This window comes from Cygnus olor, chromosome 13 (genome assembly GCF_009769625.2).
Source record: "Cygnus olor isolate bCygOlo1 chromosome 13, bCygOlo1.pri.v2, whole genome shotgun sequence".
Taxonomy (NCBI): domain Eukaryota; kingdom Metazoa; phylum Chordata; class Aves; order Anseriformes; family Anatidae; genus Cygnus; species Cygnus olor.
The window spans coordinates 18,108,143-18,132,132 of NC_049181.1; the positions used below are offsets into that span (position 1 = coordinate 18,108,143).

Below are 23,990 nucleotides of genomic sequence, written 5' to 3' on the forward strand. Positions count from 1 at the left end.
CAAGACTTTTACACAGCTATTTAAAGGTCTCTATATGTATGTCTATATGTGTGTTTTATATATGTGTGTGTGTGCATATATATATATATATATATATATATACACGTTTATATACACAGGTATACATACACACACATATACCCTATACATATATATATAGATGGCTGGAGAGCCAGAGACCCTTCTGTAACTAAATAGCACGTCCCCTTCTTTCCAGCTATTGTGTTATATAATATACATTTCTATTTATGTATATAGATACACACACATACATTACACTGAAGATGTAAAACATACATATAAATGTATACTATATGGATATCAAGTTACATAGTTATTTAAGGCTCTGTATCTATTAAGGTAGATAGTGTTATGTGGTTATATAAAGAGCTGTGTGTGCGCGTATATTTATATAAAAGTTTTGAAATATCTGTATGTATTTATATATGCACACCCGTATTTAAAAAAAAGGAAGGCTTGTGAGAGTATTAGTTATAGAACACACTTGCTGTTTTTCTGCCCCCTATATATAAAATGCTCTGTATGCACAGACACATATATATAAAATATACATTAGCACTCTATATAGCTGACTAGAGAGAGAAATAGTCTGTATGTGCGCATGTGTATATTCATATGTATGCATCCATACACACAAATATACACGCTATATCCTACAGAATGCACACGGAGTGTGTTACATAATTAATTATAGAAGGGTGCCCCCCCCCCCCCCAATGTGTGTGTGTAGGTGTAAGCAGAGAGGCACTCTTGTGTGTATACAGGTACACACATATATATAAATAAACAATATATGCTATTTAGTTTATAGTATATATTATACGCTGTAAATATGTGTGTATATAGACAGTGTCGTATATTTATAGAAGGGTCTCTGTGTATACAAAATGTATAAGATAGGTACTATATTACATAGAGACGGTTAGAGAGAGGGAACATTTTATGGGGTGTATGTGCATACACATATATATGGCTGAGTTACATAAGAGTAGAGGTGTGTGCACATGTATAAAATATATAAACTATAATCAATCTATTTTCTACAAATATTGAGAGGGAGAGAGAGCTATGAAAAGAGTTAACCTCGTTATATAAGGGTCCAGGGTGTTTGTGTGTGTGTGTGTGTGCGCACATATGAACTATATATTATCTACCAGGATAGTGAATGCCACAGTGTTACATGATTATAGAACGGTCTGTCTTTCTCATAATATGTATGTATATGACAATACACGTGGGGGGGGGCTCTGTGTTCCCTCCACCTCCCCCTTTTTTTTTTTTGTGTCTGGCCATACACACACCCCCTTCTTAATCTGTCTTGATGTGTGTATATACATATGAGATACTATGATACATATATATATAAAATTCTGTAACATATTCTAATAATCTATAAATGTTATATAGTATCTTGTATACATATAGCGATGAACATTTTATAATCTGTGTATATACACATATGCACAAATGCTTTTTTTAAACTCCTTTTAGCAAACTATATGCATTTATTTTCTATCTATAATATATACCGTTATATAGTTATATGTCAGTGTATATATAAAATACATGTGCTATATGTCAATGGGGACAGTATAACATTTATATAATGGTTTCTATATGTGTAGGTATATTATATATAAAGTACACTGTATAATATATACACAGAGCATTTATGTAAGTATATAGCACATGTATCATATATTGTCATATGTAGGTACACATTGTAATATACGGGTATAGATATATAAGCCACCTAGGGAGACTCTTACATAAGGGCTCGCTCTCTATATATGTGTGTGTTTATTTTTTTAATATATATATGTTACAGTGTATGTAGCTAGCTAGAGCACGCTGTGGTTCTATATAGAGCTGTAAAGAGCTAGCGAGAGTTATATACTTACATACGGTGTGCTCTGTCTTGGTGTAACTCTAGAATAAGTGTATATATTTAATGTGTGTATATTGTATATGTGGCAGGCCAGAGAGTTACATATGGTATAGCGCTCACTCTGTGAGAGCCTTTTATAACTATATGTTTTAGCGTATGTATGTGTAGCACTATAAGTGCATACAGAGAGCGTTCCCCCCCGCCTGTGTGTCTGTCACTCTCTCACTAGCTACTTCTATTGTATATACACACACTATAGAGATCCTTATATAACGATATAAAATGCTCTTGTCAGCTACAGATACATTACATAATAGTAAATATGTATGCGTGCACATTTTTATACCTATTCATAAAATACATGTATATTACATAGTATAGATAACTAACTGGAGATACAACTGTTGTTTGTCGTGCTCCCTATGCAGACATGTATTATAGTGTGTGAGAGCTAGGGCGTGCTGTGTTATATAGCTAGCTAAGGCTTTCCTTTTTATTTTTAATATATCTACAGCCTGCATGTGTACATACATGTAAAATACATGTAAATTGCTAGAGACCCCATAAGGGTCTGTGGGAGAGGTCTGCATACTTCTTTACACACACACGAAGCTAGCTTTGTTTGTGTTAGAAATTTTTATAAGGGTCTCATGTCTGTGTGCACACATGCAGGCACTGGCATGCATGCTCATAGCCATGTGGTGTTACGAGACCAACGTGCAGCCGTGCTGCATGTACTGTTGGGAGGGTTTCCTGTGTGCCTGACTGGTGAGCTGCCGGCATTTAGTGAGTGCCACCGCTGCTGCGCTTGTCCCCCATTTGCCGAGGTGACCCACAGCAGCATCAGGGAAGCCGCTTGATGTGCAGCATGGGAGCAAGAGTTGCTGGAGCTGCAGGACTGTGGCTGAGTGAGGCAGGCAGCCAGCACAACGCCTTGTGAGAGCGAGAGCCACAGCAGGGCTGGAGAAGGCCTTTGAGGTGGGCCTGGAGGTAGGTGCAGCCTTGGCAGAGCTGGGACTTCCTCTCAGGACTGGTGGCAACAAGTAGCAAGCATCAACATCCTGGTGTGCGTCGAGCACAAAGTGGAGAGGTGGAACTTAGCACAGAGGCCAGGCTGAGGTCTGATGGAGAAGGCCAGCTAACATGCCCCTACAGTGCACGGCTGGGGCCTCTGCTTCCCCACCTTCCTCCACCATTAGCAAATACCAGTGAACCCTTCTAAGACAGAGCAGCTACTGGATGCAAGACAGCCATGCAGCAGTACAAGGGACTCCCAGTACACACAGGAGGGGAGCTGAGGTTGCTCATACACCTTTAAATCTGGCATTGCTTTAAATCTGGCCAGGTGAGTTTGTGACTGCTTTCTCTGAGCAGCCATACAACAGCTGAAGTGAATGGTGTTCAGTAAGCAGTTTTAAAGATTTATGAGATGCTGGTAGAGGCAGGCAAGGTGGCTAATGTGTAACTCTCCATATTCATGAGGAAGGGGTGTTTTTTTTGTGTTTTTTTTTTTGTAAACATGGGGCAACAGACACACAACACATTGAAAAGTCACAACACTCGGTGGCTTTTTCCAAATGAGAGCAATAAAAAGACTGTCTGCTGTCGTGGACACAAGAAGCTTCAGCAGCAGAGGGTAAATACAGGCTTGTAGAAGGTAAGTCCTGTTCCATAACATCATACTCTGGTGGCACAGGTGAAAGCTAAAAGCACAAACAGCCAAACAGATGAAGTCTTTCTGACTGCACATGATTGAGGCTGTTGTATCTTCAGCCAGCCCTAGGCCTGTTTTGTTAGGAAAAGCTGCAGTCACAGTCCACTGGTATTTATAACTTTTATTTGCAATACTTTAGGTCCAAGTTTCAAACTGCAATATTTTTACACTCAAGACACAGTCATGCACAATCCATATTTCAATTTTCTATTGCTTCAACCACAATTTAAAATAACTTAATATTGGAAACAAAACCCAAAATCTTAAAAAAAAAAAAAAAAAAAGATGCTGAGGTCAGTAAGATGGATCCATGCCATCAGCACATTTACAAAGTAAATAACTTAGTTCTCTTTTTAAAAAGATCATAATTACCTCTTAATCCAAAGTTACAGAAGATTTTTCACTACACATTTGTTTTTATCTTTTATCTTTTTCTTTTTTTTGTTTTTTCTTTTCTTTTTTTTCTTTTTCTTTTTTTAAACAGATAACATGTCCTAAAAAAGGAATGTACAGCAAAATGAGATACATTTCTGTTAAACAATGAAAATGTAGGCTCCTTCCTCTGTTTACTTTTGTCTGGATACCCTGAAGAAAAAAAAATTCTAGCAGACACCAGTGTAGATGTACACTGGTTGCTTCAGACTAAACTGGAGTTTAGAGTAGGTTATATCCTGATCCAGTCAAGAGTTGCAGAATTCTTTTGCAGATCTTCCTAAAATGTACGTCTGTGTATGCACAGTGTCTGCAGTGCAGATGCAGCACCAGTGCACAAGAGTAGCGCTCCCAGAGTGAATTCAGGCTGTACCCAAGAAGGGGTTGTTCTCTTCACTGAAGGCTACACAGTGTTTGCTACTGGTTCCCACCTACTAGAGCAGCTCCCCTTCCACTTGTTCACCTGCTACAGCAGATAGCAGCAGCTTATGAGTGTTGCACCTGAAGAGCTGAGAGGCTTTTTTTTTCCTTGTTGCTGTTCTACAGACTGGTTTAGCAGCATTATTTAACACTAATATAAATAGTGTGACAAAAAGCAATTGCCTCTGTGCAGCTTCTCCTCAAAGGTCAAAAGTCACAGCTGACATGGATGTAAGAGAATTGCATGCTTCAAATTTGCTACATTGACCCACTTCTGACATGAATAGCTTTGCATGATGGAGAGAAAGAATGATGAGCAGCTCCTTTCTACCCACCTGCTCACTCGGCCATGGGACACCACTGGCCCCCCCGGTACTGAGGGCTTTATCAGCACCTAGTTATTAAGCAACAGGTTCTGCTGTCGTGGAAGCCAACAACCAAATTATCACCAGCTTCAGGGGGAGTAGAAGCAGTGCCTGTATCTGATCTCTAAGTCTATGGCTGGGCTGGACACATGAAATACAGAATATCCAGCAGCAAAAGGACCTGACTTTAAAAACAACCATCTGCTGCTATTTTTCTCATGTTTGAAATAGTGGTATGCCAGCCTGTGGCATCTGGGAGGCCTCAATGCAAGCACGTACTTGAGCTGGCTTGCCCCAGGCTCTTGGAGGTTATGCACAAAGTGTAGGTAACACTGCATCCCTACCAAGCTTATAGAGTTAAAATGCTGCTGTAAACAGGCAGTTCAAAGGGCAGAAAAATGAGGATTTCCAGCACTCTGAGCCAGTAACACAATCTTGGTTAGCAGTCACTGAGCACAGGAAGAACAGAGGGCACAGAAAGGGGAACAACGTTCAGTCAAACATAGAGACTAGAAAGAGCAAGACCTGTGAAAGACCTTTTCAGTTTCTCACCTTAGGAAAACTTGGCTGTTTCAAGCCCCTGAAAGGAGCCAAGGCCAGAGGAGAGGTGACACACAGATACTCATGTTCTTAGGTCATATGCTACCTCCCTCAGAGAACTGTGATTTGAATGCATGTGCACGTGGCTCTTCTGACCTGCATTCACAACAGCTCCCAGCTCAGACCACTGCATCCAGCTGTGGTCCTTGGGGCTTTGAGTCCCTCTGGCACATTAGCTGTGCAAGGCAAAGATTTGGGAGCCTCGCGGAAACCAAGCACAATCCCCAGGCAGCTGTGAATGCAGTGCCACTCAATTAGAGTGCAAGACACCACGCACACTCATGCTGAAACATATGTGCGATCTGCTGGAAACTGTCCAACACAATGCTACTGTACTCAGAGGTTATTGAAACAATTAGCACTTTTCCATATTATCAGCTCTAACAAGTTAGATTGCTCCCTAGTTTCCTCACTCAGAGTCAGATGCTAGCAGAACATGAGTACTTGCTTGGAAGAATAGTTAAACAGTGAGAACAAAGTTTGCAGGCTCCCAACTTCATGGCAGACCAAAAGGAACCCACAAAGAGCACGTAAGCATCCCTCATTCTCTTTCCTGTATCATTTTTTTTTCTTTTGAGATGACTTGTCACCAAAGATGCATGCAACCATTTGTAGGCTCAGGAAAGTGAACGTTTATATACATGACACATACCCAGGATTATGGCAGTCAGCTCTAAATCACATGTATAAGCAAGATGCTGCAAGTTTCAGCCAGAAAAAGAAATCACCCTGTCAGCTCAAGGACAGACACAAGCAAAGAAAAGTTTTAAAGACCCCTGAATTGCTGACTGCACCCAAGGAAACCATGGATGGTAGTTCTTTGCATGTTTCCTGAAAACTGGGGACTAAAATTAGAGGTATTTACCCACTCAGTTGAAAAACAAAAGCTGAATGTTTGTATTTATGAATCTTCATCAGCTTACCCCATCTTTAAGTTCCTGCACATGTAGGAACAGTCCACCACGAAGGCCTGCTATCTTGATAATGCTTAGCAAGGCTAAGCTGGCATTAGTGTGCGTGCCCTGGATGTCAAGCAAAGAACAACTGGCTCCTGTCTTTAACAGTAGGTGCTAGCAGAGCTCTCGCTCCGTCTCTTTATCCAGTTAGAGCAAATCCATTAAGCAAAGAAATGCATACATGTACAAGCTCAGTGTGAGGGATACTCTGTGGCCAAGCCAATGAGTATATACTGGAACCACAGATCATAGGATACGGTGACATTTCCTACACTTAGATGACAGAGATAAGTACTTACTTTCCTTCTTGTGGTGACTGGAATGTGCTTCATTTTTGGTGGCAGGACATGGGGGGGGAGGCTGACTGAAAGACCTGCTGAGGTACAGCCACTGGCCTCAAAGAAATCCAACACAAACAGCTAAAAAGAATACTTCATTTATGTGTAGCGTGAGTTGGCCAAACAGTACCCAAAGATGGCAAAGAGATGCATATTTACAGAAGTGCTGGACACAAGAAGTAGGAACACAACCCTGGCCTGAGTTTGTGAACAAACCCCGAGAGCACTGTGAGATCCACCCCCCTGTGCAGGCTCCCAGGAGTGTGTGCAGGAGCTGTATGGAATTCTGTATGATTATTGGTTTTGGTTTTCTTTTTTTCCCCCCTTTTTCTTTTTTGTTAAATAAATAATATTTTCTGTACTTCTTAAGCTTCCCTGACTTTACTGCTGTCATGCTTCTGTCTCAGAACTCATTAAAACCACAGCAAGCTAACAGGTCATTTTCACACACTGCAGGGATGGGAATCATAGTCAAACTCTGGATTTTTTTTTTTGTTTTCATTTTCTTTAACCATTTAATGAAGTTAAAAATAAACACAAATAACCAGTCTTTTAAAATCTTGGAATGAAAGTGTTTGAAACGTATTTAACATTTACCTATGCATTTAACAACAGAAACAGCCTATTTCTAATACTTTCAAAAATATATGTAAACTAATTGCTTAATCTGAAGATAGCAGTCCAAAAAAAACCGAGATAATTCCAGAGATTTTATAATATTAGCCTCTTCTCTTTCTGGAAGGTCAACACTATTGTCAATCCTAACTTACTTCTTGCACCTGTAAATAATGTACAAGACCTACCCAGCTCAGGACAGATTTTTTTTTTTTTAATATTAATATGCCACATTTCCTATCAGAGTTGGGAAATGATAAAAGCAGCCGCCACCCTTCAGTATCTAGTGACTCAGATTTTAGTGCCTGAGACTGTCTTAAGCACAAAGCCTGGTGCCTCCAGATGCTGGAGGTGAGCTTCCCTGTACATAAAACATTCTCAGCTGGGCAATTACAGTCCATGCAGAAAAGAACCACTGGCAGAGATGATTTCTGTTGAACCCTTTCTGCCTCACAGAATTTTTTTTTAGCAGAAAAATCTCTGGATTTGCTGATGCAAAGAAAAATAAATATAGAATTTAATAAAATAAAAACTAAGGCCTCTTATTAAAGCAGTTGTATTTAAAAAGCCAGTGTCAACAGTATTCTGTATTCCGGAACATACAATGATCAGAAAAATAATACTAATATCCAATTTCCTATTTTTATTTGTTATCCTTGTGAAGTTTTTCTGGAAAGTAGAGATGCTGAGAAACTTATTGTTAAAGAAAATAAATAGGAAAAAAAAACCAATCAAGTAGTGTAGTCTGTCAATGTAAGTATCTCGTATGTCCAGCAAACGTGTACCATAAAAAAGTGCTTTCCTTTCAAAGGACGGCTGTCAGTTCCTTTGTGGGTAGGATAAACTAAAAGCATTACTGGAAAGAGAAACTGTCACTTGTTTCTTCACTTCTGACATGGAATACAAACATGTTTCATTCAGATTAATGCTTTACAAATGGAGGGCAGCCCTTCTCAAGTCCCAGTCGCTCTTTTTTTCTCAAGGAAGCTTATCTCCCAGGTAGATAGCTTGAGCTGACAGAGAAAAATGCGGCCTCACAAAAGCAGCAGAATCTTTTCAATATTTGGGTATCTGAAAATCAAACCTGTTGTACTCCCCAGGACACCAGAAGCTAATTTGTACCTAGCTGTGGTAACTTAACGAGCATCGCCTCTCCCTGTTGCCTCAGCAAAGACACTGGGATGGACAGAGCGAGTGAGGGTGGGTTAGTAGGCAGTATTAACGACATTTGCAACACAAAGACTGTGACTAAATAAGAAGCCAAAACCAAACAAGCTAATAGCCTAATTCAAGAGTAGCCCAAACATCCTTCATTCGTACCGGCAAAACAGGAAGGTTTTTAGTACCTTAAAGTCTGCTTAGCCCCTTGCAGGACCAGGCCTAAACATGACAGACTACAGCAGAAAGCTGTTTTACTCATTTTTTTGCTCATTAGGTAAGTGTTGATTTAAATGCTGTTTTGGAGGTCTTTGATTAGTTGTACCAATAAAGTACAGCAACAAATATCCCATACAAGTGCTTTTTCTGAGTGAAGCTGCACTCCTACTTTCTTTCAGAAAAGAATAAATAAAACACAAACGGCATACTACAACTGTTCTGCTCCCTTACAAATTAGCTGACTAGTTGAGCGCAATCCTCAGTCACATTCAGGATTCACTCTCCCTCAGCAACTCAGAACTGCATTCAGCAGTGCCTGCTGTATGCTGGAGAGCAGAAAGCAGGTGGGTTTTATGGCTCTAAATGTTTCAGCAATCTACTCTGCATTTCGTACCTTTGCTCTTGCTCAGTGCGAGGCTTCAGGTTTAAATGCACTTTCTTCCCAAGTTGTCCGGGGCACTGGCTCAGGCAGAACCGAACCCTGGAAGCCGTCACTCATTTGCATCAGTGTCGCAGTTCCTGTGACAGCACTCGTGCACCTAAAGGACACTCACCTGCACGGAGCCTGCAGAGCAGTCTGGCTGCCTTCCCCTCTGCCAAGAGGGGCACGGATGCTACTGACCTTTCCCAGGAGCTACAAGAAGACAGGGGAGCAGGCGTCCTCACAAGTGACAGCAACGCCCAGCTCGGTTTTTCCCTCCTTTGCTCCCGCACAAACCCAAGAGGGCTAATCCCACCGGTCTGCGCGTTGGGAAGCATGGCTGCAGTTACCCTCAGAAGCAGCCCACTGCCAGTTTGGCTCTGACACTGGGGGCGATCAGTCTGGTCCCAGGAAAAGGGGAGCACCCAGCGCCAGGCTGCTGCTGCTCGCTGCTATGAGCGCCTCCTTCCAGCCCGGGGCTGCAGACACTGCTCCGTGCTCTGCAAAGGGATCTGCTGGGGCTCGGCGCTGAGCAAGGCTGGACCTGCTCTCACTTCACATCTCTTACAGCTTTGCATCACACAAGCCCTTTCTGAGCACACCAATCTTTCTGCTTTCTCGTTTTAGTAAGACTCTCACCCATATTACAACTAGTTATACAAATCAAACTGCCAAGAACAGAAACACTATATATTCACAGTTGAAAGCCTGTATCTCAACAGGATATTTTGTCTGCTCCACTCCTGATTCGGTTTTGGTTGGAAATGCAATTTCACTTTCTTCCTCATCTAGAAGTATTATGATTGGGCAAATACCAGCGAGTGGACTGTATTCAAAAGGCAGTGCAGTCTGGAGTTATGAATGAAGAAGACCCTTCTCCAATTCCAAACCATATAAAAAAAATAACATAAAAGGGACTCTGCATCTTTGAGAAACAATTGACAATTTAAAAGTGAATGTACAGCTTATTCACAGGGAGAGAAGGAAGGGAATCTTCCAACTGCATTTGCTTTACCTTGGAAATGGCTGAAGCAGCAAAGCATTTTCTGTCATTACCTCTCTGTCTTAAGCCCTGTTTCATTTTTAAAATAAATTAAGGAGCCAGAAAGCAGGAAGAAGACACGTGATAAGTTTTTACTCATTGAGGGACTGGAGAACAGTTGTTCTCCCCTCCTACCACCATGACTGCGACTGTTGGTCTGTCCATCCATCCATCCATCCGTCCTGCAGCAGAAGCGTTGAGGTTTTATAGAGTTTTTTTTTTCTCAGTCCTGCTCTGGAGGGAGCTGGCATGGGAGAAAGCCAGCCTGAAGCACTAGCGGCTGCTGTTCTTAATTGCTTCCTTTGCTGCAATGATCAGAGGAGTCAGGCTGGAAAGAGGCTTGGCTAATTTTAAAAATGGATGCTGCCCAAAGGAAAGAAAGAAACCAACCATTACTTTCCAAACTCAGTTACAGACTCAAACATTATTCCTCTGGCTACCAGGAGTACACAGAAATAGGACTGAAATCCGCATCTTCATGTCCAGTATCCTTGCTATCATGGGCAAACATGGCACATCATCTTATTAATCCATTTATCCAAGTGTCTTCAGCTTGCTGGGATTTTTGCCCTGCCAGCCCTCTGGGAATGCTTCTTGCTGCTCCAGAGCCTTGATTCTTTTAGGAAACTTCAAATACTTAGGTTCCTGTTTTCTAAAGACACAGGCTATTTTAGTTGTCAAATAAAGACTAGAGGCTTAAGCTATTCCCAAGGGAACTCCAATACCTCTAGAAATGGTTGTCCCAAATGGTATTTAGGCCCATGTGTTTTGAAGGCCACTGAGGTCCCGGCTTTTAGGCTTTTTTTTTTTTTTTAATGCTTTAAGATTGGAGCAGGGAGACAAGGGACAGAGCACTGATGGACCTGGCTCTGGGTTGCAGTGGGAGCTGTTTCCTCCATCCCCTACCCCTCCTTGTGCTGACTGGCACTTTCACAGCAGGGACAGCCGAGGAGCACATGCTACAAACCTCTGTATCTACCACAGTTAACATCCACCACAAAACCTGGCAGTAAACCAGTAGCAGCTCTCATTACTCAACTATGCCAGGCAGCAAATGGTGCTGTGACAAGTCTCATTCAGCCGTCCCTACTTCAGCAGCAGAAACCTTCAACAGGGGCAGGACAGATAAACTGGGGCATTCCCTCTGCTGACCCCTCTGATGCTCACAGGGAGCACCCCAAAGCCCCTTCCCTTCCCACAGCCAAATCTTTGACCATTCAGCTGTGGCTGATTTCCTTGGGTTCCTGTATGCAAAAGTTAGCAACACCATTTCTGCCTCTGAAGCTGGGGCCACTCCAATTCAGTTATTTTGTTACTGCGTAGAACTGAATATAGATCAAAATACTATTTTTTGTTTAAGCATCATCAAGTCTGGAGACTAATATGGGGGGGATTAGTCTGATGCCTTCACATTTAGCTGATGAGAACATCACTATATATTGCAGCCATTTCACTTGCAGCCATTTCCATTTTACCTGCAAAAGCTCCTTGGCAGACCCTCGCCTGTCCACATCCATCTCCAGGCAGCAGTTCAGAAAGTCGCGAAACACGGCAGAGAGTCGCTCAGGGTTCTGCAGCTCCGGTGTCCCATTTGTAGCTATCAGATACAGCGCCTGGAGGAAAGGGAAACACGAGACTCCACCTGTTTCTTTCAGCTCCTTAGCTGCTCACACGGACCCTGTTTTTAAGGTCCTGTCTCCACCGGCAGTTTCCTCCCTGGCAGAGGATTAGAGACAATTTTGCTATCCCAACAAAAACAGAAACCCTGATGCAGACACAGCTATTCCAACATCAGTATGATTTTGCCTTGACAGCTGATTTCATTGGCTGACCTAGTTAGTATGGATTGCACCAGCAGAAGCATATTTTGCTTCTGTAAGTACTGACACTAGCTTTACAAGCTATTTTAAGAGTGAACTGGGTCTAACTATATTATTTCAAAGGATTATTACATAAAACACATTTCTGCTGTGCTCACTAAAGCACAGCTTCCATAAAACCAAAGTAGCCAAATTTTTAGTTCTGTTTTTGATAAATATGGTAACTGGATGAAAAAAGGAACAGGAAATATTTGGAACATATTTTCAACACAGCGTAAGTTGCATGAACAGTTATATTAAGAAGAAAATGCATAACTGGGCAGACGAGCCACCTGCAATTACATCTCAAAACAATCTCAACGCCATTGAACTGCCAATGTAACAATGCCAAGAGCAATTCCATCCCTATGGTAACCTTATGCTAATTTTGATACTCAAGTAAATGGACTAATGATGTCCCATCCCAGAAATTGCCAGGGAAGAAATGGGAGGTTTTGGCAGATGGGTTATTGAAAGCTCATGCTTGGTGACATGGAGAAATTGGCTTCAGTTAAGAAATAAGTATGTTCACCAAGCCCTTCAGCAAAAATGGATGAGAAGCAGAACAGACTATATTCATTTAAACTATAATCCTCATGTTTCAGGCAAGCACCCCATTGAGAAGAATGGAGATGGGATTTTAGAAAAGCTTTTTTTTTTTTTTTTTTTTTAAGTAAAGAGAACTTTAAATTTCTTACACTTGTTTCACATTTCATCATCACACATAGAAGAGGTAGAAACAACTCAGAAAACAGTGTTTAACCTGAGAACTGGGAGTGTTTGTGGTAAGGTTTGAGTCCTCTGTGAATTCTCTTCCATGTGTATAAATGCCTGTCTGCATGCGCAGTCACTGTGCACTGGCCCCTCCAAACACTTGAAAATTCCAGGCCTTCTCCTCAGTGGCATCTAGCATAAGCTAGGCTTAATTTTCTCAGGCAAATTAAAGGACACTTCACAGCTAACAGTATTCATGCAGCTCAGGAAGTCTTCCTGGTACTCTTTTTCCAATCTTCAGGCCAAGGAATTATAATTAATTTTGCAAAACATACGGTAAACATAATGGAATACAGTTCACTTTTAACATGCTCAGAAGATAGAGATGAGTTAATTCTGCTGTTGGAAGATATTACTTAGAAATGTAAAATATTCTGAACTACTCAGACTTGGACATGTAGAATATGTCCAAAAATGTACAGCAATAATAAGAATAGGCCTAGGCCTCTGATAAACAGGTCTGCCATGCTAACAACAGCTCCACACCACTGGCATTCAAACAGACCATGACCAAATTGACTTTGTTCTCCTCTTATGTACTGAGGAAAAAATTCCAGGCCTAGAAAAGCAAATGAACCATCCTAGAGTAAAAACTATAAAAGTAAGTTTCTTTACTTTCCCCACAACAGAAGTATCACAAAATCAGTCCTATCCTGCTTGTCTGCAGCTGACCTCAGCCACGTGGCACAGTGGTGAGCTGGAGTGCCTGTCCTCACTGTGTTTAGCTGTGGAACCCAAGGGATTTAATTCTCCAACAGTAAAGGAATACAGCACTGATGTCAAACTTGAAATTTTTATTCCAGCTACATTCAGCTGACTGTGAAACAGGAGTGTCAGGATGAACGAAGCTCTTCTGTTTGCTCATTTCTTCACAATGTATGAGTCATGAGAAAGTCATCCTTAGCTATTATTTTACCTTTTAAATATTTCTAGTATTGTATATTTTAATTATTTCTACAAGAACAGAAAAGGTCTATGGGAATCTGCAGTACCTTCTAATTATGTACCTTTTGGTTTCCTGTGATGCAGCCAGTAAAGAAAAACAAGTACAGTCAAAGGAAATGAATGTTTGCAGTAGCTGCAAAGGAGCAGTAAGCTCATAGATTTGTTAGCTTACCAAAAAATAAGAAAAGACTCATCATACAATTTTAGCTGCAGTCTCTGAAAATAGTACCTCAAAGTTATCAGAAATACACTGCAGGAACAATATACAGATGACTTGGAAGCCTGAAACTGTAGAAGATCCATAGCATTTGGAACACACACTGCAGTTTTTAGGAAAGTTAAGTACTGCAGTTAATAAATGAGAAAGCAAACAGAAATGCCTTTTTTTTTTCTTCTTTTTTAATTAAAGCTGGGGAGGCCAATCTGCATTTTGAAGGATATTTACTGCATTGTCCCTCAGGGCCTAGGAATACTCCTGATGGCAGGAAATCACAGAGAGAGAAAAGAAATACACCATCACAGGAATATCCAGGACTGTCATGGCTGGAAAATGGTTCCTGCCTGTGAGTTCTGCAAAGGCTGGAAGGGACCTGAGCAATGTTTGCTCCATGTCTGGAAAACAACAAATGTGACTACACTAAAACTGCTATTAAATCTATGATTAATGATCCTTTAGTGCCCTTATAATTTATTGATGAATTTAAATTAGTGCCAGTAACTGAAGCACCTGCATGCCTTACGTTATTAAAACAATCATTCATAAAAATAAAAGAGCAGCCTTTTGCTTCCAGGCTTTGCAGAATTCCCTGAATGTGGTCACAATGAGATTATTAAATGCAACAACTACTGTGTGTCATCCGCTAAAAACTTAGCTCTAAAAACAGGTCTTGCCTATAACCTCTCCTGCTTGGATGCAACCTCTGGAGTCTCTGACTCCACATACAACAGCAGGTCAGATCCTGTCCCGTTTGGGATGGATTTACCTTAATAGAACTAGCTGGTAACTGGGGAACTGCACTCACTCCATCAATAGCTGTTCACTATTCCTTGCTCAGGGGCAACAACCTCTGCAAAGAAGCCAGGAAAGCTGATGCAGATGGTACCAACTTCAGATGCCCGATTTGAACACCTGATTTGAACACCCGATTTGAATGCACACCTGAAGATGCCTTGGACCTGTAAGTGTCCACATTGATCTGAACTCCAGCAGGAGATCAGGCATGTATGGAGAAAAACAGCATCTCCAATTTAGTCTGGGCAATACCAAGAATAACTGAATGTGAATGTGGTCAGAAATCCAGTTACCTTTTTAACAGCTGACCTGACGCATCCTGAGGAGCCCTACTTAACATCTAAGTTTAAGGAAGCAAGGAGTTTTCAGCATCCAAACCAGTAACGCTAATTATCTTTATGTTTTTGCTGCCTTATACAAGGTATGTTTTTTTTTTGCAAGGGTTCCCCCTGGAAGCACGTGGAATGTAGGGCCTTCTCTTTGCAGGAGACTGAAGAACTGGTGATGTGCAAAAGCTTTCTAGGTAAAATTGGTCTGCAGTGACAGGCCTACTGCCTACCAGCTATGGTGCACTCTGCTTGTTTGACATCAGTCTAAACCCAAACCCATTTCTTACACCCTTTCACATGGTGGCACAGCACATACACGAGTGCACTGGAGCCCAAAACCCCAGGGCACCTGCCAAACCAAAACAGGTCTTCCATAAAGACACAAAAAACTTTTTTCATAAAAAGTAGAAGACAAAAGATTGTATATTTGTCATGTTCCTTTCTTAAATAGCATGGCCAGGTTGTGCTGTTTGTTCAGTCTGCAGCACACAGCCTGGGCTGCCAGAGGAATTACAGCCTCACCACTATGAGAAAAGCTAAAGGTCATGCTGTGTTTTAGTTCTAGCCTTAACAAAAATTACGTATGTAAGTACATGGGTACAAAACTAAGTTCCTCACAGATTCCTGCCTCCCATTAGGAATAAACTGTGTAGCATTTAACTGTTTCAGCTATCAGCCATGAGTTTTTTCCTTGATATACCTTCCTCCTCTATTGCACACTTGAATAAGAATTGGCTGTTCATTTTAAGAGTTTGGACAAACGAAAACTTCAAAATAACAATGCATTAGTTTACTGCAAGTATCTGTGCATTTTAGAAATTAATAATTTAGAAATCAATAATTATGGCATTACTCTAACCAATGACACTTCCTGAAAGGATCAGGTAACTGATCTACACTGATCTGAGTTTGAAAATACTTCTGCCTGCAGGTATAGTTGAAGCTCATTTCAGAAAAATTCATCCGCTGGAGAAACTTGCCACTGAAAAATCCCTGGCATCAGAGGTACAGCTAAAACAGATTTCAAACAACGCCCAAGAAATTTTAAGAATCACTGAAGACAAAAATGACAAATTTCTGAACTGGCTCCGTCTTACTTGTCTTTTGAGGTTCTCCCATTTACGTACCCAAAGCCAGAGTCTGTGCTGATACACTCCAGTGACATTTTTAGAAGCAGCCTTTGCTGGAATTAGTCCAAGCTGACGTGACTGGGATTTTATGTCTAAACATAGGAGAGCTTAAAAAGACAGTGGTGTCTGATTCTATTGGCACCTTACCCTGAGAGGATTTTCATTAAGGTAAGGTGGTTCTCCTTCCACCATTTCTATTGCCATGATCCCGAGCGACCAGATGTCAACTTTGGGACCGTATGCTTTTCGTGTCACCACTTCTGGTGCCATCCAGTAAGGAGTCCCGACCATTGTGCTCCTTTTACTCTGTTCAGGGGTGATCTGAGCACAGAAGCCAAAATCAGCTGAAGAGAAAAAAAAAAAAAAAGTATTGTTAAAGCCATTTAAAATTATGAAACCAAGTTAAAATCCCTGGTTTATACCTAAGAACGTGATGTTGTTGAATCTAGCTAGAAAAGCGGCAATGTCTGTTTGCTCTGCAGTGACTATTGTGCACTTGGGGCTTTAGACCATAACTCTGGTCTCTGGAAGGGGCATGCACAAATAAAAGGCAGTATTTTTTCTTGCATCTTTCTTCTTTCTGTACTTCTCTGTGTGTTGGAATAAGCAATGGAAAAGCCCTTAGCTTTAAGCAGCGGTCAGTACACCATCATAGGCACCACTGGGTAACTGGCAGGCAGTCAGAAGCAGCCCCACACCCCATCCTGGGAAAGCTGTGCCTGACCAAGAATACCTACTCAATTTGACAGATCCATCCATTCCGAGAAGAATATTGTCGCTTTTGATGTCTCTGTGAATCACTTGGTTTGAATGAAGGAAATCCAGTGCTTGCAGGCACTGATAAAAAAAAAAAGGAACATAAGGGTAAAAATTAATGACCCGATTTCATCACACAAGAAAAGAAATAGTTCTAAAAGATTTAATTTCTAGATGAGTTGAGAGTAATGGCAGAACATTCTGTTTTCAAGAGGTATAGCTTGCTGCTTCAACACTACTAGAATAATAACTTTCTAAATGAGGCATATGAGCTTTTGAAAAAGAAATGTCAATTATTGTTACAGACTATCCCCTGAAAGCACAGACTGAATGACTGCTGTTAAAATGAATGTGCCATCTCCATCCATATGACAAACTATTATTTGCCAAAAGAAAAAGTCACTTTCTTCAGTATGAAGTGGATCCCTTTTAGGTGGAAGTTTGCATGACAAAGATTTTATTGTTAGGTTCTACAGCAGATTTGGAAATAACATGCTAGTCATTTTTCAGAAGCAAATACCACTTTGGGTGAAATGCTACCCTTTTAAGCTGAAGACCGTGATAAATGAGTCTCTATTTTTCTTTGCTATTATTTTAAAATTCTGCCACCAACGTGTTTGCTTTTACAGGCAAGGACCGCAGTATGGACATGCTCCAGGCAAATGTTTAAATAGGCAAAGTTGAGAATAGTAAAACACAAAAAAAGAGAGAATACACTAACAGTACAATAACAGAGTATAGTAAGTGTAGTGATTCTGGCAGGCAGTTCATTTAAGATGCTCTTTCTTCTCCCATATTAAAAAAGCAACACAGAAGCAAAGATCTGGACATGAAACCACTCATGTTCTTTGCACCTGCTTCAAAGTACCATTCTGTCCAAGTAATCAGAAGTGCACACAGGATCCCTTACCTCCCTACATACAGCTGCTATCTGTCCTTCATCCATACACGTCTCTGTAACAACATCGGTTAAAGAGCCTCCAGCCAAGTATTCCATAACCACCCAGAGTTCGTCGCCTACTAGGTAGCTGAAACAAGAAAACAATGGTGTTGAGATAAATGTGTGTTGCTAAATTGTCTTATGAAAATTACAACAGTCGGTTTTGTTTCCTGTTCATTTTTAAATGAAGACAGAATGAAATGAATGGACATTCCTTCTAGGCTATAGAGCACGTGGAAACTGTGCAGTCCGAATGAGAAATGCACCTAAGTGAAAAATCAGATGTCTTAGATGGCAAGCAAGTGAAAAATGCGATTCAGTAAAGGCAAAGATGAATGTTGAACCGGAACATATCAGATCATCTGGTTCATCATCTTAAGGTATACATAAGTATCTTGATTAACTCCAGGAACAAGATGACAACTTTCATAGTTGTCTGTGGCAGTGGGAGAGTGTGTGCCACAGATAGGAATTGGTCAACAGCTTGGAAAACCTTATACAAATACATTCAGAAACAGGGAAAACAGTTTAAAACCTGACGAATTATGTGCGTCTGGAAACAAGACCCTACTCTTTCTGGAATCCACAGCAATGGAAAATGGTTGGAACAGCCAAAGAGAAATAATTTATAGAGTGATATATCTGCATTTATGATAATATGCAGAAAACATGACCAACTTAAAAACAGGGAGGAGGTGGAGCTACAGGCAGTTGCTTTTAGTAAGATGTGGTTGATCGAGGTCTTTGAAAAGACTCTCTGAACTCCATACTCCGTCTAAACATTAGGAAGCACCTCTTTACTCTGTGGATGACTGGCAGAGGTTGCCCAGAGAGGCTGTGGAGTCTCCCCCTTGGAGAACTTCAAAAGCTTCTGAGCACCCTGTTCAGGGTGGCCCTGCTGGAGCAGGGGATGGACCAGATGGGCCCAGAGGTCCCTGCCTACTGCAAACCATTCTGTGATGCTCTGATACGCCAGAAAAGATTAATGCACATAAAGACCAGTCTCCTCCCATATATTTTTATGCATATATACACATAAATATATAAATACACGTAAATATACATGAATAAAAAAAGAGTTGTTTTCTGTGAGTAACCAAAGGCTTTTCTTAATCTTTGAGTTTCAATATGTAAATGAACATTCATGTGACAACACCAGAAGTACTTACCTGTCTAAATAGTTAACAATATTGGGATTCTTATTTTCCCTCATGACCAGGATTTCATTAATAATTAGTTCCTTTTTGGGCTGCTGTTGGAGATTCATTTGCTTTATGGCCACCTAAAACAACAGTGAAAACAATGCATTAACTTGAATAGTCTGTTGCACAAGATCAGAGCGAACACAGTGTTTTTGGAACGATCTATCAGAGCTGTGCCAAACAGTCTTGTTATTAGACATTAGAGCTCGGTAACTTGCATTACAACACCCTATTTCTCTACTTGCTTGCGTGCTAGTTACACATGGTCATATGTATCTTGCCTTATAAAATCTGTAAAAATGATCAACCAAAAATCTCTAATAGCACTCTCTGGACCTACATTCTTTTAAGATAGCCTTATTTATTACCACCATTATTATTTATGCATGTTTTGCAAGCAACAAGTGATTCTGTTACTGTGAAAATATATAAAAACAGCTGGTAATTCTTATCTTTAACACAGTTTAGATTTGCAATAATCTGGCTTTAAAGAAAAGAATCCATTCTGTGGTATTTTATGGACACACTCAGGGTTATGAGCAGGGCTCAGGGCTTTTACATTCTTAGTTATAAAGTGTCCTCCTGTACAGAGCATCACTGGAGGCGGGTGGAATCACTGGAATCTCACGCTACCAGTAAGATGTATCTGCTAACAAGCAAAAATGATAAATCAGAAATCTTAAACTGTACCCCTAAAGAGCAAAGGGCCTAAGACACCAACATCTGCTCTAAACCGTCGTACCTACCCTGCCTCTGCCTCAACCTGAAAAAGGAAACGATTGGTAAGATGCCACTTTAAATCAGCCACTGCTGGGACTGTCAGAATTAAGAGTGCTTTTCTTCAAGACTTGTTTCTCAAGCCCTTCGCTCCCACTTCCCTGCAACCAGTTCTTGCCAGGGTGAGCCTGACATTGCCTTTTAGCATCGTGAGCTGTCACCAACACCAGAGCTAAACACGAGTGTAGCTTTTAGGAGAAATCTTTGCCCTGGATACAAGTCTTCCCATTTTAGTGAGTGCCAACCAGCTTCAGAACGACTGAAACACAGAACTGCATCCTGAACACGATCTCTCCTTAATTAGTTCTTGTATTATCCTTTGAAGATGAGAAACATGATGGAAAAAATGCTAAACAGTATTGCTGTCTGAATTGGTGATTAACATAAATTGGGACTGAGTGATGGCAGTGACCATCAGCTGGTTGCATTCATATATTTGGCAATTCAGACCGAGCGCGTCCTTCTTTGAAGGATGGCACTTCCCCTCCTTCTGTTACTTCTGGTAGTTCTTAGTAAGGACGAGGGCTGTCCAAAAGCAAGTAATGTAACAAAGCTATTTATTCCTCACAGCAATAGGGGAAGCTGTGACCATCCTGAGGGTTCCCCAAGGCCTATGGTTACAGATCTTTAGGTTTTACAACTTGGGCCAGGCCCCCAGACAGTTTTTATGCTGGAAACACATGGAGTTAAATTACACTCAGACCAATATTCTCTATAATAGCACAACTTCATCCACACTTGGGAGCAGGGATAAGAATTTCTAAAGCAATACATTTACACTAGCAATAAAAAATACTTTTTTTTTTTTTTTTTTAAAATCAGGCTTGCTGGCATTTCTTTATAGATTTCTCTCTATTAAAATGCCCATTCAGGGATGACAGCCGTAACATGGTACCAGGATGGACCAGCAATACTGTGGAGAGCAAAGACGTGTTCAGAAGACGGAGTATGAGAAAACACATCTCGTACAACTGGCCCTAAAAGCTAAGGGTGAAGCATCAGTCTAAGCACAGAGAGCACCGAGGTTCTTACTGATTTCAGGGGGACCGGGATCCCCTGCTCAGGAATTCAGAGGCACCTTTTCAGGCATAAATCAACACCTCAGTGCAACAGCTGCTGGAAAATGGATGGCCCAGTAAGTGTTTAGTTACAGAGGCACAGAATCACATTGGCCTTAAAGAACTTTCACCAAGGAGCTGAAGATAGCAGGCGATGCATTTTGCAGGCTGACACCAGTCCACGCTTAGGAGGAACAGCCTCTGCGCTACCCATCTGCTGGCAAGCTGAAAACCCCATCCACAATTCCTGCCAGAGGGGAAAGCACTGAATACCTGCAAAGTCAGCTGGGACTGACGGCACTTACCTCTTGTCCTGTGGCGATATCTATTGCTGTATAAACAGTTCCTGATGCCCTAGAAACAAAACAGCAGCCAACAAATTAAAAGTGTTTTAGTGCCTTCGAGTGAAAACAAGCCCAGATAGGCTATCTCTGCTGCCTGTAGTGTTTGCAAACCGCCTGCGTTCATTCATGGCAGCATGGCACAGCCACCTGCCAGCCCTCTGCTGTGCAGGGAATCTAAGATAACCAGCTCATGTCCATCGTGAAAAGAAAGGGCTGGTGTAAATCTCAAATGTACACCCTACATTATTTTAGTTCAAAACTTATGGAGGGAGTTGCTTCTACATATTTTTTTTCCCCCCAGAAAACCCTGGAAAATATTCTCAGGTTTTGTGTTGTTGGTTTTGAGAATGACTCAGAACAGAAGAACCCAAGACAGCTTCTTTTTGTCAAGAGCCATTCAGCAGACATAGGTGTTAGTGTAGGGCTACCAAAATCCGAGTGAGGGGTTCTGCCTGCCATCCGCCTCTCTTTAAAAGCCATTCTTCCCCTGCAAGGCTGTGAAGGGCCAGAAGGGCCATGATCAGAGGAAATCCCTTCGGGTTTAAAAGCAACTGTGGGCTTATAAACCCTACTGGGACTTCCTTCTGTGCTAAGCCACAGGCTTACACCGCCATCGTTTATGAAGCCTGTGTTTGCATGGACAGTGAGCCACGGGAGAGCCAGTGTGGGGATTCTGAGACGTGGGAACGCGCACCTGGCAAGCGCCCCATGGATTGAAAATACAAAATCCTTTTGCTCATTTTTGCATGATCACCCAGTTTGTTTCTGTGTACCTGCAGGCTGAAACATTTCTGAGAAATTTTACTTCAACAGGCATCAGAGATTGCATACCAGTGTTGAGAATAATGTTATTATTGGGCATGCTATGTATTCTTTTAATATAAATGCAAATGCGTTTGCCTATGACTAATTGTTGAGATTAATCCAATTTGTTTTCATAAAAAGCCAACACAATTTATTCAGATTTGCTAACACTGTGCTACACCTCCTGAGTAAAGTCCTGTCAAGATTTATTTTAAAACAACCATTTAAATGAGGACGCATTTTGCTATGCCTCAGGCCATCTGTGAAGAGTTTAGATAAAGGTGAGTAATTTAAGTAAAGCTGTGAATTAATTGCAAGGGCTCTGTGATTCTGCATTAGGGACTTTTACTTCTAAGCAGCTATAATTTCTGATCTGTATCTAACTTTCAAACTCTTCTGTAACATCTTCGTTTTAATGCAGTTAGGCAAGTACCAGGACCAACAATTAAATCTGTGTCACTATGATGCAGTGCAACACAAGTTTAAAAAAAAAACAAGAAAGAAAAAATAGAAGCCCTGAACCCATGCTGCTCATGGCTCCATACTGCTTTGTCTTTTTAGCAAGAGCTCAGCACAGCTTGAGCAGCCTCTTTGCCAAGCCCTAGTTAACGAAGTTTCCTCCAGTGTCAGCAGCGTTTTCAGTCCGAAACCAGAGATAAATTACAAACCACAGACTCAGCTCGTAAGCTGGCCCATGCTTCAGCACAGGCCTGCTAACTACTGTTCATTGCGAAGTGGCTGTGAAAGCATCACACTGTTTATTAACTTACCAACTGTATGGAGCCACGAGGTGCTACTGTCTGGTCGATTCACTCCTCCTTACGTAAAAAGTTGCTACCTGCTCTTCGCTGAGCAGCCACGTCTCCTGCCTTCCACTCATTAGCTGCACTGAAAATACTCCTCGCGTCTCCCCAGTGTTATACTGAGAGCCTAAGCACCTCCTTTACATACTGCAGGATGAAATAATCTGAAGTGCATTATTGAGCACACTCCCTGTTTTAGTATTTGAGAAGAATTACTCTAATTTACATGATAAAAGCTACAGCAAGCCTTAAACAAATGGCTTTGCATGTAGTTAGAGTCCAAAAAACAGGTGTCAAAACAGTCTCACATTCAGCTGTTCACTGCAATAGCAATGCAGATCTGCAAGACATCCAATGCAGGGTCTAGCTATAACCATACTAAGGAAAAAAATATGTTTCCTCAGCTCTCTAAATCAACCTGCGGCATTACAGCCATGAGGTGGTTACAGCAACCCACCTGCTCCTCTGTAAGAAGGGCACACAATCTTCTGGCTGAAGGACATCTACTTAGGTACCCTTTAGGGCAGGTATTAGCCACTTGTTTTCCACCAGTTGTTGCGGTACCTTTGTACAACCTCACTCCCAGCAGTGTCAAAATAAAAGAGTGAGGATGATGGTCATTTTCTGACAGTGACAGCAAGAATCTGTTCACACACGTTTAATCTGAATCTCACGCCTTCAGCTGACACTTATCTTTTGAGAGACTGACACAGCTCTGAGTGTCCACTGACATACAAGTGACAGTAAGAACCAAAGCTGCAGGTAGAAAGCAAGCTGGAATCTGAGAAAGGGTTGTCTACAACGAATGGAGAAGAAACACCTCCCCACTAGTGTCTTATCAAGTAAGATATATCTACTATAAAGCCTGCTAGAGAAAGAGCATGAGTGTGTCTGTTTTTCTTCAGTATTTATCAGTTCTTGGTCAGCAACATGCTACCCTGGCTTCAAACCTCACAGACAGTTAAGGCAGAAAACCATCTCCTGATGTCAGTAAACAGCTTTCTGCATACACAAGCAGCAGCACCGACCCTGCTCTTACACAAATGGCATTAGCCCTCCCAGAATATA

General features: G+C 41.3%; 1 protein-coding gene across 1 annotated transcript in view; it reads right to left on the reverse strand.

Moving 5' to 3' along the window:
* Nucleotides 1-7,221: 7,221 nt before the first annotated feature.
* PAK3 (p21 (RAC1) activated kinase 3) overlaps nt 7,222-23,990 on the reverse strand; it is a 54,572-nt gene continuing 37,803 nt past the window's right edge. The window contains 7 exon segments of the mRNA XM_040572323.1: nt 7,222-10,552; nt 11,665-11,802; nt 16,386-16,582; nt 16,976-17,075; nt 17,905-18,022; nt 19,104-19,216; nt 21,277-21,325. Of these exon segments, the coding sequence (XP_040428257.1) occupies nt 10,463-10,552; nt 11,665-11,802; nt 16,386-16,582; nt 16,976-17,075; nt 17,905-18,022; nt 19,104-19,216; nt 21,277-21,325 (805 nt within the window). The 3' untranslated portion in view covers nt 7,222-10,462.